At 35.1% G+C, this 15,472-nt stretch overlaps 1 protein-coding gene across 5 annotated transcripts in view; it reads right to left on the minus strand.

Moving 5' to 3' along the window:
* The window catches only part of SFMBT1 (Scm like with four mbt domains 1), a 111,441-nt gene that overhangs the window by 26,271 nt on the left and 69,698 nt on the right, over positions 1 to 15,472 (minus strand). For all 5 annotated transcript variants that reach the window (XM_052652189.1, XM_052652145.1, XM_052652032.1 and 2 more), the window contains 3 exons: positions 13,677 to 13,771; positions 8,232 to 8,472; positions 2,417 to 2,505 (listed from right to left, as the gene is read on the minus strand). In XM_052652189.1, the coding sequence (XP_052508149.1) occupies positions 2,417 to 2,505; positions 8,232 to 8,472; positions 13,677 to 13,771 (425 nt within the window). The remainder of the gene's footprint in view (positions 1 to 2,416; positions 2,506 to 8,231; positions 8,473 to 13,676; positions 13,772 to 15,472) is intronic.

Genomic DNA, 15,472 nt, shown 5'->3' on the forward strand with positions numbered 1-15,472 from the left:
GGACACTGAACCGTCTAATATTAGATAAGTTTGTATAGTATTATTTCTGGTGATGTGAAAATATCTACCTTAAAGAAAATTTACTATAAAGCAATAGAACTATTCTAAAAGATTTCTATCTCTAGGACTATGCTACACAGTTTCATCTAGAAAGAATTTTTAAAATATCATCATTACTTAGTCTTTGTAAAAGCCAAGTATGATCATCATTTAAAAAAAAAATCAAACATGACAAAAGTCAAAATCGCCCACAACCCACCTCCAGGAAAGAACATGATAAATGCTTTGGCAAACACTCTCTGAGAATAGGCTGTTTACACCCAAGTCAACATCCATCCATGTCTTATCTTTTTTTCTCTCTTGCATTTTTTGAAAGCTATATATTGTTTTTCAGTGTGTTTGTGGCACTTAATATTTTATAGCTATCTTTCTATTACAGCACATACAAATCTTCCTCATCCTTTTAATCTGCTTTATTGATATTCTCTATTATACTTGGGCAGTAGTTTATCCACTTACATACTGGTGGGATTTCAGTTATTTCTGATGTTTTACTCATTTCACAACAATGCTGTTACGAATAACAGAGTAAGCGTTTTAAATACACTCAAGGAAAGGAAAAGTTTAATTCTCATTCTTTAGATATACTACTAAAAACTAGAAAAAAGAAATAAAAAAGATTGATTTCAATATCATCATTTAATCATTTAATGTTCAAACTTAATTTTTTTCCTCATAAGAACTGTTCTATGATAATTACATATTTATATATGTGCAAAAGCACATGAATAAAGGCACACATTCACAACTGAAGATAAAAATGGCTGAATCAAAGTCATTATAGAGGAGATTAATTCATTTGTTCATATGATACTGAGTGGTGAGCCAGACCCTGACTAAACATAATTAAATGTGTCAGAGTACCAGCACACCTCTGAGATATTGCAGGTTCAGTTCCAGACTATAGCAATAAAGTAAATATAGAAATAAAGTGAACCATACTAATTTTTTGGTGTATATAAAAAATAAGTTTGTACTACAGTCTATTAAAAGTATGCAACAGCATTATGTCTAAAAAAACAATGCATAAACTTTAATTAAAAAATATAGAACAAAAAAACTAATACAATAGTTACATCAGAGATCATACAAAGATAATAATAATGAAAAAGTTTGAAGCATTGTGAGAATTACCAAAATGTAATACAAAAACACAAAGTAAGCAAACACTGCTGGAAAAACAGTGCCAACAGACTTGCTCAAAGGAGGGTTACCACAGAGCTTCAATTTGTAAAAACTGCAGTATCTGTAAAGCACAGTAAAATGAAGCACAATAAATCGAGGTATGCGTGTATAAAGATCACCTAGAAACAAATTCAACAATCAAGCCTAAAAGGGGAATTGTGAATGGATCACAGAATCAAATCTATAAGAGTTAAAACTATAAAACATTCAGAATATAGGAGCAAACTTTTATGACCATGAGTTAAGCAAAGCCTTCTTAGATTTGCAAAAAAAGATAAATTGGACTACATTGAAATAAACTTTTGTTCTACAAACAATATCATCAAGAAAGTGAAAAAACAATCTACAAAGCTGGATAAAATAGTTTAAAAATCATATATCTTGATCTAGACTTGTAATTTGAATTTATAAGGAACTCTTACAAGCCAATAATAAAAAGATAAATAGCCCAATTTTAAAATGAGCAAATGTAAAGAAGCACATAGAAAGATTTTCAATATTACTAGTCATTAGGGAAATGCAACTCAAAGTGAGAAGCCACTTTACACACAATAGGACAGCTATAGCCAAAAACAGAACAACAGGTGTTGGTAAGGATGTAAAGGCATTGGAACCTTCATAAACTGCATTTCAAATATGCTACAATGTTGCTGGTATAACAGAAAGAGACAAAATGTAACTTAGAAACATCATAACCAATAGATTCATTTCACAAGAATAAGAAGTCTATATTCACCAAAAAGCCCAAAAGCTACACTTTAAAAGAACTGCTAAAAGCAGGTAGGTAGTGGTCCAGGGTCTTCTGAGAAAAAGCAAAGGGGTCTCTCAAGTCACCTGGTGTAGGAGTTACACATGTCCACACTGAAAGAATCAACCCTGGCTCAGTTCCAAGTGAGAGCTCAAAAAGGCCACATTTCCAAGCTGTGTGAAAGAACCTGGAAAACTATAGAGTTTTATGTGTTTGCAACTAATTCAAAAACATTCTAGGCTCTGAGCAAGCCACCAGTTTATAACCTCTGAGGGTAAGTTTACACCCCTTAAGACCTATCCCTGGGTCTGTAGTAGTAATGCTGATCTGACTCAGAGTGGTAAATGAGCAAGCCATTTTAAGATTCCCTGAACAGGAAGATTAGACGTTTTCCATCCTGATTCTGGAAGCAATAATACTCACGCCCTCTAGCAGCGGAACAGGAGGACTACATGCTCCCGCCAGGGTCTGCCGTAGAAACTCATCCCAGTCAGACACTTTATCTCTGATGCCTAGATGACGGAATCACACTGTCAGCCACAAAACGCAAAGAAAGTAAACCACACAGAATACAGAAAAACTAAGTCTGTGAACATGGTTTAGAGGTGCATTTATCATTTTAATATGTAAGAGCCCAACATATTGATTCTTTGAGAGCTTAGAAATAATACTCCTGTAGATAAGAGTTACTTCCTGGTTAGTTCAATGAGTTGTATCCAAAAAAAAAGAGAACGGGCCCAACTCACTGTAAGCATAATGTTATCCAAAAATGAGTTACTTTATTTTTTTATCGTGAAAATTTTCAAACATACCGAAAAGTAGAGAAAATAATATAATGAATCCCCATGTATGGTAGTTTCAACAACTGCCTTTTATCCTTGTTCCCTTCATTCTATTCCCTTCTTTCCCCACAGGTAACCTTCCCCACAGGGACATACATTTAAATTACTGTATTTGAAAATCACTGAAATAGTTTTTCTATTTTGGGTAGTTAATTCACAAGCTCCAAATACAGATTTCTTTATTTGCTTTTGCATTTTTTAAAACTTTTTTTCACAAGTTATATAGAACATTTACATGGTTCAAAATTCTAATCTACAAAGTAAGTTACATTCAGAAAATCTGGCTTTTATCTTTGTCCCCTTCATCCTATGCCCTCCTTTTTAAAATGGTGTGTTCCTTACTGATATTCAACCGTTGTTCAATTTAAAAAAATATTCCTTCATTTTTAAAAAATCAAATTCACACACACATTCATACATCCTCCTCCTCCCTCATTCAATACGAATTTTTCTTTATTCATGTAACAAAGTATCTGGAGACCACTCCTTTGATGTATGTAGACAGACTCTGTTTCTTTTAATGACTGTACCTTCTGTCACTATAAAGTAGTCTTTGGAAAGGTGATATATATTGTCACACACACACACAACAGAATATTACTCAGTTATAACAAAGAATAAAATAATGCCATCTGTAGCAACATGGATGGACCAAGAGATTATACTAAGTGACATAAGTCAAAGACAAATATCATATGATATCACTTTTACATGGAATCTAAAAAATTTATACAAAGGAACTTATTTACAAAACAGAAACAGACTCACAGACATAGAAAATAAACTTACAGTTATCAAAGGGGAGGGAGAGGGATAAATTAGGAGTTTGAGATTAACAGATACATTAGCACATACAAAACGGACAAACGATGAGGACCCACTGTATAGCACAGGGAACTATGTTCAATATCTTGCAATAACCTATATGGAAAAGAACCTAAAAAAGAATTTATATAATATGTATATGTATAACTGAATCACTCTGCTGAATACTTGAAACCAACACAACATTGTAAATCAACTATACTTCAATTAAAAAAGTAACAATAAAATACCCTTCTTTGTCTCTTACAGTGCTTTCTGATCTGAATTCCACCTTTGTCAGATATCAAGACTGAGACTCCTGCTTTCTTTTCTATTTGCACCTGGTCTACGTATCTTTGTCCATCCTTTTCTGTTTATTCTTTCAGAATATCTCCATTTACGTATGTTTCCTGTAATAGCACAGAAGTGGGTTTTACTTTGTGAGCCAACCTGAATTGTTTACTTTTAATAGAAGAGCAAGCCCATTAATTTATATATAATTTATTTATAAACATAATTTATTTACATTATCAAAGATATGGCCTCAATGCTGACTTGCTGTTTAATATTACATAAATTACCTGTATGGATATATAGTCTTTCACTATGTGATATATTTTATTTAAATATATACTTTTTCTTTTTTAAATCTATCTTTTGGCACTTAGAAAAGTTTGTGGTTCTTTTTTCCTTCTGGTTATCTTTATACTAATACCTTTATGTGACAATTCTAGTCCTCTCTAATTTTAGACTATTTTCTATCTCTTTTTTTTAACAAATAACGTTAAAAGTTAGCAATAACCTCCTTTCTTCTCCTCTCTTTCAGCATTTCATTTCATGTAACAGCCTTTTACTGCCAGTTCACACACGAAAGGTAATCAGTTAAATTATTAGGCAATAACCCTGTTTTAAAAGGGGGAGGGAGGATGAATAAGCTTATACCACTATTTACCTGTTCTCTCCACTGTGGTCCCATATTTTTTACAGCTATACTGTATTTATGTTGTCAGAGCATGTATCATTACACAGCGTATTGTCTCTCTTATAACCATCATTTAGCTTTAAGTTCTACAGCCATATATACATTTCAGTTCAGTTCAGTCGCTCAGTCGTGTCCAACTCTTTGCAACCCCATGAATCACAGCACACCAGGCCTCCCTGTCCATCACCAACTCCCGGAGTTCACTCAAACTCATGTCCATCAAGTCGGTGATGCCATCCAGCCATCTCATCCTCTGTCATCCCCTTTTCCTACTGCTCCCAATCCCTCCCAGCATCAGAGTCTTTTCCAATTAGTCAACTCTTCACATGAGGTGGCCAAAGTATTGGAGTTTTAGCTTTAGCATCAGTCCTTCCAATGAACACCCAGGACTGATCTCCTTTAGAATGGACTGGTTGGATTTCCTTGCAGTCCAAGGGACTCTCAAGAGTCATTTAGGGTTTCACTAACCATTGTCACACTAACATCTCTTCATTTGTCTCATTTTCTGCAGCTCATTCTCTAGTGGATTTCTTTGGAAGGGCTCATGGGAACAATATTCCCTGGGTCTCACATATTCCTAACAGTTCACATGTGGCCTTTATACCTGAAGCTCAGTTTGGCTAAACATAAAATCTTGGCCTTGTATATTCTTTTACTGAACTTCTTAAATATGTTACCCTGTCATCTTTTGGCATAAAGCATGTTGTCAATCAGTCTGGTGACAATCTTATTTTCTTAACTTTTCAAGAAACTTAAGTGTTTTTTGCCTAAATGATCAAGGGATCAATTTCTGCTTTAGAGTTTAATACACAACTTGATGTAGCTATTCTCATTTGATTTCTCCATGTACATAGTGAAACCTTTCAATATGTATTTTTAAATCCTATTTGATTTCCATAAAGTTTTCTTAAATTGTAGTTTACAGTATTTTATTATTTCATTGCTTTGGTTCTTATCTTCAGGGACGTCTATTTTTGCCAACCTATGTTATTTTTTTCCAAGTCCTTTTTATTTCTTTTAATTAAAATTTTTTCTTCTTTTTACTCTTCTCTTTCTGTTCAATTACTCATGCTTGAGTCACTCCTGTTTTCATCTTAGTCTTCATTTCAACTATTTTTAAACTTTTAGTTCTTGTCTAACTTCTATTTTTTTTTCCAAATCTTCCTTTTCTCCAGTCAGTTCATTTTCTAATTTTTATAAATTTTATTTACGGTTTTTCTCACTGCTCTATCATAGTTACTATTTTCTTTTATCTTGTTTTGAAATGTTTTTGTCTGACACAGTGTTCACCTCTTTTGTGATTATGTTTCTCTGGAAGGATTTTATTCTTCCTTTTTGCCTTTTTAAAAAAATTATAATAACTTGACCTTGTATGAGACTTGACAGAAATAATTTCCTGTTGTTTATGTTTAAATGAGGTGAATTTTGCTATACTCTTGAGATAGTGGGCCAGGTAACTTCATGTCTCCAGAACTTTTTCTCACATCGTTTTTTCACAGAATGTTAATGATCAGCTAGAAGCCCACCAAAAGCCCAGGACTCTAAACACTCAGATCTTCATTTGTAAATATCATCCTTCAAAATACAAAAAGAAAAAAAAACAAACACACACCAGGGCTTCCTAGAGAAATGGCTGATTTCAGGGTTGAGGTAGGGGAAAGTTTCCTGAACAAGAAACTACTCTAAGAATAATGGGAACATAGCAAGGGACACATCTGCCAGCTTGAAGAGGTGTTCACTGGCCAAATCTAGGACAGTGTGATCATCAAAATAAATAATGACAGCAAGGATTGTAATCCACTGAATAAGACTCATGAGTGTACACTGACATATCTACATAAATACAGATGCATACACAAATGCATGTGTGTAAACAGGAGAAAAGGGAAAGCCCTTTCTGTAGTAGAAAGCCAATTATGAAATGTAGAAGGAATTAGAAAAAACCATTTGCTAAGCATTAGAGTAATAACTGTTTCAGATAAAAATTACCAATGGATGCCAAAAACAGTGGGTGATGTTTGAAGACTAATGAGATATTTACATAATTTCAAGGTATCTTCCCACAAGATACTAATTAAAAACAGTAAAAGTAATTTTACAGCGGAAAAATTTGGAATATACCAACTTAAGTGATGAAAGTTAATATCACAAGTTAGTTACCAGACAAATTAACAGCATGTTGTCTCGTAACATGATGCACCAGAAGGATACAGCATTACTTCTGCATTTTTTCCTACCAAATGTCCACAGTCTGAATGTAAGCAAACATCCGACAAACCTAAATTGTGAGACATGCTAAAAAATAATCGGCCTATACTTCTCAAAAATGTCAACATCAAGGAAGACAAAGAAAGGTTAAGGAAACTAAAAAGATGACAGCCAAATATACTGAAATCTTGGACAAGGAAAAGACGGGGAATAATGAATGTTTTGGATCCAAGACATAATGAACATTAGTGGGTAAACTGGCCCGTAATTTTCAAAGATGTCAAAGTCATGGAAGACTTCGGAACAAAAGACTAAGGAACTGTCCCAGATTAAAAGAATCTATAGGAGACATGATAAATGAATGTAACAAATGACTTGGGATTTTCTTTTACTACAGAAACATTTTACTATAAAAACATTATTGATAAAAACAGAACAAGCTCTGTAGATTAAATAACAGTATTATATCAAAGCTAATTTCCTGATTTTATTATTTTACTGTGTTCATCCATGTCCATTTTTAGAGGTATATTCTCATGTTAAGAGTAAAAAGGAAAAAAAATAAATAAAAAAGGCATTGTGTCTACAAGTGACTCTCAATGGTTCATTAAAAAGATACATATGCGCGCGCGCGCGCGCGTGTGTGTGTGTGTGTGTGTGTGAGAGAGAGAGACATAGAGAGAGAAAAGAGAGAGACAGACAGAGAGGGAGGAAAGGAGGCTAAAGTAAATGTAGTACAATGCCAACATTTGGGGAAAGCTGACAATAAGGCCCCAACAATTTTCTATATTTTTGTAAATCTGAAATATTCCTGTAAATCTAAAATTATCAATATAACAAAATAAGAAGCTGGAAGAAAAGCATATAAGGTCTAGAATTTTCTTAAGGCATATCTCTCCTTTTTCCATGTTTATATGACTCTTCTCTTTCTTTTGTCCTATTGTCTCTGTCCTGCTTAATCTGGATTCTACTCCCAGTAGGGCTCTTTCCTGGAAGGGAGCTTCAGCTGGTGTATTTTAAAAGCTCACAGGTCCCAGACTGTCTGTAGGTAATAGGAGGGAGGACAGTAAAATCAGGAAGAGAAACAACCTGGCCCAATGTACTCTAAGACAGCCAGACCTACAAGTTAAACTCAGAGAGCCTCACACCCCCACAGGATGATAAACAACTGATGCTCCCTATGAATGTCATAAAAGATTGAGGCTTATAAGGAGCACAGAAAATAATTTTTTTAAATGGAAATGTGTATTATTCCTTATAAATATTCTCATTCACAATACTAACTCAAAGAAGTTAGGAAGACTAATGTGCTTAGGAGATGTGAAAACCTTAAGACTGTGGACAGCCTAAATTTTCCTACATCAATACCATATCACACCTTGATATGACGTATCGCCATTACCTTCTGGGGCTTCGAGGGTCTTTTTATTCTGTTCACACCACCCAATGGGATAGAGGTCAGCCTTCCTGATGTCACACCAGAAGTCTGCTCTGCGATCCTCCCCGTAGCCATCGTACCGGAGGAGGAGCAGCTGCTCACAGGTGGTAATGATGGTGGCAACCCAGTAGGTTTCAGGATCAGTTTTCACAGCCACCTCCACTTTCATCCCAGGAGCAAATCCATTCTGCAAACGTGTGTCCACCTGAACATGGAGATGTTATTAACCACCAGAAAAACATCTAATGAGTACTTCTTTGGTCAACATTATTTAAGGCTTATCATTCTAAAGCACTAAATGCAATAAAATCTTCTCAAGGGAAATCTGAGAAATTTCAGTTCTAACTCATAGGAGTGATCCAAACAAAACAGGGACTAAGCAATGCTGTTCTGTTCCATTGACCCTGAAGGAGCTTTAAGAGAACTCAGTATTCCACGAAAGCTGTCTATCATGATTATAGAATGTGCTTTCTATTAAATATACAGACCACTGAATGTTCACCATTTTAACAACCATCAACACATTAAGATTTCAAGAGTGATTTCTTAATCATTCAAAAGAAAATTTATGAAGCTAGAAAAAGTAAAGGACAAACAGAATTATATTGATAATAAATATGTATAATATGTGCCATATAGAGGAAGCCATATTTCCCAGTTTCCCTAAAACAGTCTGTGTTTACACTGGTTATCTTTGAATAATAACTAATAATGCCTCCTATTTCTTTCAAAAGTGCCCGAATTTAAATGACAAATTATATAGTCACAAGCGTTGCAGTCTGCAATTCTGAAAATCCTGTATGTATGTACCAAATAATGAGAGCCAGGTTTCTTACTGTGGGATAAAGAAGTGAATAAACCAAAATGCATAAATTCAAGCTAATCACAAGAAAAACCAAAGCCTAACTCGAAACCTAAAACATTTAAGTTGGTGAAAAAGTAATTGCGGTTTTGGACCGGTGAATTTTAAATCATTATAACAAGGTTCAAACATATCTTTATTAATCAAAATAGGAATCATTACAATCAACACATTTTTGCCAATGAGAAATAAGTTTGCTTATTCCTGTAGCACAAAAATCCATGCTGTGGGATTCAACAAACTCTTGGAAAGCATTTTCTGCCTCCTGCTGGTTGTGGAAGCATTTCCCCTGCAAAAAGTTGTCAAGATGTTTCAAGAAGTGGTAGCTGGTTGGCAAGCGGTTAGGTGAATATGGCAGACGAGGTAAAATCTTTGTAGCCCAATGCTGGTTGTGCGACGTGTGGTCAGGTGTTGCTGTGGAGGAGAACTGGGCCCATTCTGTTGACCAACACCAGTTGCAAGCATTGCAGTTTTCAGCGCAGTTCAGTTCAGTTGCTCAGTTGTGTTCGACTCTCGTGAGTCTTCAGTGCATCTCATCGAATGGCTGAGCGTACGTCTCAGATGTAATGGTTTTGCCAGGATTCAGAAAGCTGTAATGATCAGACAGGCAGCAGTTCACCAAACAGTGAGCATCACCTTTCTTGGGTGCAAGTTTGGCTTTGGGAAGTGCTTTGGAGCTTCTCCTCAGTCCAGTCACTGAGTTAGTCATCACCGGTTGTTGTATAAAGTCCATTTTTCATCGCACATCACAATCCAATCAAGAAGTGATTCACTATTGCACAGAATAAGAGAAGATGACACTTCAAAATGACAGCATTTTGATTTGTGGTCATCTCACAAGGTACCCACTTACCAAGCTTTTTCACCTTTCCAATTTGCTTCAAATGCCAAATGAATATAGAATGGTCGACACTGAAGTCTGGCAATTTCTCGTGTAATTTTAAGAGCATGAGCTTTGATGATCCTCTCAATTGGTCATTGTCAACTTCCGACGGCTAGTCACTGAGAAGTGCAGTGGCTTAAAGCTCCTCATCTTTAAGGCTCTCACCTCCTTTGCAAAACTTCTTGAATCACTACCGCAATATACATTCGTTAGCAGTTTCTGGGCCAAATGTGTTGTTGATGTTGTGAGTTGTCTCTGCTGCTTTATGACCCATTTTGAACTCGAATAAGAAAACTGCTCGAATCTGCCTTTCATCTAACATCATTTCCCTAGTTTAAAATAAATATAAAATAAACAGCAAATAATAAGTCACTAGCAAAAAAAAATTAAGTGAGAAAAGTGTATTAAAATGATGTATAACATAACCACATTTATAAAAGAACATATTCTGATATCAAACAGCAAAGTTCAACAATGCAAGACCGCAATTATTTCTGTACCAACCTAATACCTGGTATATGATTTGTACTTCAAAAGTATCCACACCATGAAAGATGGAGAGAATGAGGAACTGTCATGCATTGGAGGAGCCCATGGAAACACAATAATTAAATACAATGTGAAAAAAAAAAAAAATACAATGTGGCCATCATAACCACTGGGAAGTGAGGGGGCTTCTGCAAAGGAGAAACCAGAAAGGGAAAGTATACATCCTGTGTAAAACTTCCTTTTTATTCTAATCACTAACCTGCTGTATTCCTGAAAGGTAATCACTATCCTAAATTATAACACTACAGTTTAACACTGTCTGTGTTTCAGCACTATGTGGGCAAAATTATGCAGTATGAATACTTTTCTTGCCCAACACTGCTTATGAGATTCATTTGTGCTGTTGCACATAACAGTACTTGATCTCTTCTCACTCTTGTATAATGTTCCATTATACACATATGTCATAATTTATCCATTCTAATTCTTCTAGGAGAAGGCACTCTGGATAGTTCACAGTTTTAGAAGACTACCAGTAACACTGTCATGATTATAAGAATAGATTCGTATGTCACTTGATGCATACCTACGTGAGTTCTTAAAAAGATACGGCCAAGCTGTTTCCCAAAGTGGCTGCACCAATGTACTCTCCCAATAGCATATAAGAAATCTTCTTGCTCCAACATTCTAGCCAATATTACTATATTTTCAGCTTTTTTCATTTTAACCATCTTGAAGCATGTATTATATTATCTTGCTGTGATTTTAATTTGTATTATTATTAATAGAGTTGAGAATGTTTATATTTTATTAGCCACTTAGACTTCTTCTTCTGGGGAATGCCTAAATTTTTTGCCAACTTTTGAGTCAATATTCTAGATATCAGTTTGCTAATCACTTGTATTACAAATATCATTTTCTTGATGGTGTTGTCTGATAAATACAAGTCATGAATTGCAATATACTCTGATCCATCAATATTTTTCCATTAAAAGGTTAATTAATTTTCTGTATTTTTAAACAAATTCTCCCTATCCCTAGAAGTCATAAGATATATCAATACTACTATATTATTTTCTAGAAGCCTTTCATATTGAGAACTAATATCCACCCTGAGTTAATCTCTATCTGTGGTATTAGGTTGAGGTCAGGTTTTACTTATTTGAATCAGCTTGTCAATTTCTACCTAATTTTTTTTGGTGTTTGAGTTGCAGTAAATCTACAGATTTGTTTGGGAAGAACTGACACCTTTACAACAATGAGTCTTCCATTATATGAACAAGGCATATTCCTTCATTTTAACTTATTTCAATAAAGATTTGTGTCTCTGCAAATATCTGTTACATTTGATGTTTTTTATGTTCTTGTAAATCACATCTTTCAGTTTCCATTTTTGTCTGTTACTAGTATATAGAAATATAATTGTTTTTTAATATCTGTCTTGTATTTTAAAATCTTGCAAAAATTACTCATTAATTCTAATAATATAGTTGTACATTATTTTATACATTATTCATCTGCAAATAATGATTTTTTCCCCCTTCCTTCTCAATTTTTAAACATTTTAATTGTTTTTCTTACCTTATTGTATTGGTTAGATCCTCCAATACAATTATCAAATAGGAATCATGTTAACCAGCATAATTTTTGTCTTCTTCCATAATAAAAAGAAATATGAATCATATTACTATTAATAGTTTTCTGTAGATTTTGTATATATACACGTCATCAAATTAAGGACATTCTCATGTATAGATTGCTAAGAATTTTATCATAAGTGGATATGGAATTTTATCAATAATTTTCTTTATATATTGCGATAATAGTCAAAATTTTCTCCTTTACTCTACTACTATGGTGAATTATGCTGGTTTATTTTCAAATGTTAAGCCATCCTGCATTCCTGGAAAAAATCAACTTGTTATTAATGTATTATCCTTTTTAAATATAGCTACATTCGGTTTGGTATAAAAAGTTTACTTTGTATGAAGGTATTTTTGCATCAGTCATTATGAGTGACACATCTCTGTGATTTTCTCTTCTTGAATTACTAGGTTTGGTATCAAGGTTGTGCTGATCTCTAACAAAATGGTACCCTACAATTAATATAGGATCAAATGACCAGACAGAAAGGAAACAGAAGACTTAAACAAGATTACAAATTAACAAGACCTAACAGACGTAAAGAGAACACTGCTCAGCAACAGGAGAATACACGTTCCTCTCAAATGAAATGGAACATTCTCCAGGACTGACCGTAACATTAGGACAAAAATAAAGATCATACAAAGTACCTTTTCTGATCACAATGGAATAAAACTTGAACTCAGTAACACAAGGAAAACTAAAAAATTCACAAATATGTGGATATTAAACACACTGTTAGCCAACAGATCAAAAAAGAAATCACAAAGGAAATTAGAAAATTCTTTGAGACAAGTTATAACAAAAATTGGGCTTCCCTGGTGGCTCAGATGGTAAAGAATCTGCCTGCAATATGGTAGAGAAGAAAGCAGCATCGCAAAATACATCCAAAGCGTTCTGTTCTTCTTAACAAGACTAACCCTCAAGAAAAACTATTTTACTAGGTCCTAACCAACTACAGTGAACAGAACCTTACTGATCCAAGGTAAGGAAAATACCCAACTCCAGCCCTCTCTAGCCTCCAAAATAGGGGAAAGAATACGCACAACTTAGGCTCACTAAAACACTAAGACCAAATCACAGGACTAGAGAATGCTTTTGCTCCCCTCACACCTTACCACCACATCAGGAGGGCTCCTGTACAAAAGGTGAGGCAAAATAAATGACAGCAAAGTACCTTTTAGCCTCTCACACCTATAGCTAAAAGGAACAGTAAAATCAGCCTAACTTTTATCTGGATAAACAGAAAACAATGAAAACTCATTTCTTTTTTTTTTTACTCAGTATATTATTAACATATCCAGCTTTCAACAAAAACTTACAGAGCTACTGAAAGATAAAAAACACAGTTTGAAGAGACAGAGCAGATATTAGAACCAAGCTCAGATATGGCAGAGATGTACCATATCAGGAATTTAAAACTGATTCATATGATAAGGTCTCTGAATGAAAAAAGATCAAATGAAAAAAGATTTTCATTTTTTCTAAATGAAAAAGGATCAGGCAGTCAAGCAATACAGTCACCACTTACATGTTTAAAAGACCCGTAGGGAACTGCTATGGACCCTGTCTCTTCTAGATAGTCTTCCCAGCTTAACTCCACTTCTTCCACTCCAGATCCAGCATCTGGAATTAAAACAAAACAACACAAAACAGGCAAGACCCAATTAAAGAAAACTCAAGATATAAAAATATAAACTTAGTAAACCTAACTTATAACTTACTTCACAAGTTAATTTAATTTACACCCAAGATAACTAAGTGTTCTTTTTAAATAGCAGTTTCCCTTAATGCACTGATTCGGGCTCCCCTGGGGGTTCAGATAGTAAAGAATCTGCCTGCAATGTGGGAGACCACGGTTTGATCCCTGGGTTGGGAAGATCCCCTGGGGAAGGGAATGGCTACCCACTCCAGTATTCTTGTCTGGAGAATTCCATGGACAGAGGAGCCAGGTGGACTACAGTCCAGGGGATCCTAAAGAGTCGGACATGACTGGGCGACTAACACTTTTATTGCTACTTAATGCACTGATTATCAATGAATCTCAACACCATAGAGTGTGACATACTATCTCCTGCTGGGATCCATTTGGGATTCGCCTAAATGGATCATATAAAGCTGGCAAGAGTGTAACTATTATAATCACTTTGGACCGTAAGTTGGTATCTAATTGCCAAGTATTTGAGATCTTTAATAGGCATTTCAAATTTAAATTTTCAATCTCTTCTTCCTTAGTGTCCTCAAATTGAGTAAAAGATACCACTGGCTGATATTTTGGCTCAACCCAAAAACTGTGGAGTTATTCTTACCTTTTTCTCTTTCACATCTTACATTTAATCCATCAGAAAATTCTGTAGGTACTATCTTTAAAAATACCCCAAATCTAATCACTTCCCACCATGTCTACTGCTCTAAGTGCAAGGTCTAACAACAATACCTTTCACCTTTTAATCACACAATAAAACCTAAAATCTCTGGGAGATACAAAAGCCCTATATGATCTGACTCCTAGCTCCTGACCTTGCCACTGCATCCCCAGCCAGCCTCATGCTTGCTCACTGCACTCGAAGAACACTGAGGTTGGTTTGTTTTTTTCTTTCTAACCATGTTCTCTCCTCAAAGCCTCTACGTCAGTTATTGCCTCAGCTTAGGCTCATTCCCCTGTGTCATTCACAGCTTTACTTCATTCAATCTCTACTCAAAAACCTCTTCAGAAAGACCTTCCACCAACCAGAAAGGCCTCCCATCAGTGCACATCTAAAGTAGAAGCCCCCAGCCTCTGCTTTCATTATCTCCAAGGCATTCATTCCTACCTCAAAGTATACCTTATGTCTTTTTATCTTCCCCACTCGACAACAAACTCTATGAAGACAGGAACGTTGTTTTGGAAAATACTCTATTTCTGTCATAGCAGAGACTCAACACATTTTGTTGAGGGAGCAAAGATTCAAACACTTCATTGTAACCCAATAATCCCAACTCACATAAGCTGCTTAAAAGCAGGGTTTATTCACTAACGTATCCCCACTGCCCAAAATGATGCCTAACACTACCAGGCCTACGATAAACAGCTGCTGAATGAGTACACCTTTGGGGAGTCTATGCTTCACACAAACACAAGGCGGCAAGCAAACGCAGGGACGCTCACCACAGCACTGTTTCTAACAGCAACAGACAGAAGCAATCAGCAGGAGAACAGACCAATTATGGCAGTCCTACAATGGAGCACTACTATGTAACAGCTGAAGTGAATGAACGGATTGACATATAAATCTCAAACAGAAAAAAAAATCACATCAAGTTAAAAAAAAAAGCAGGTGAAGAATA

This window comes from Budorcas taxicolor, chromosome 1 (assembly GCF_023091745.1).
Source record: "Budorcas taxicolor isolate Tak-1 chromosome 1, Takin1.1, whole genome shotgun sequence".
Lineage (NCBI taxonomy): Eukaryota > Metazoa > Chordata > Mammalia > Artiodactyla > Bovidae > Budorcas > Budorcas taxicolor.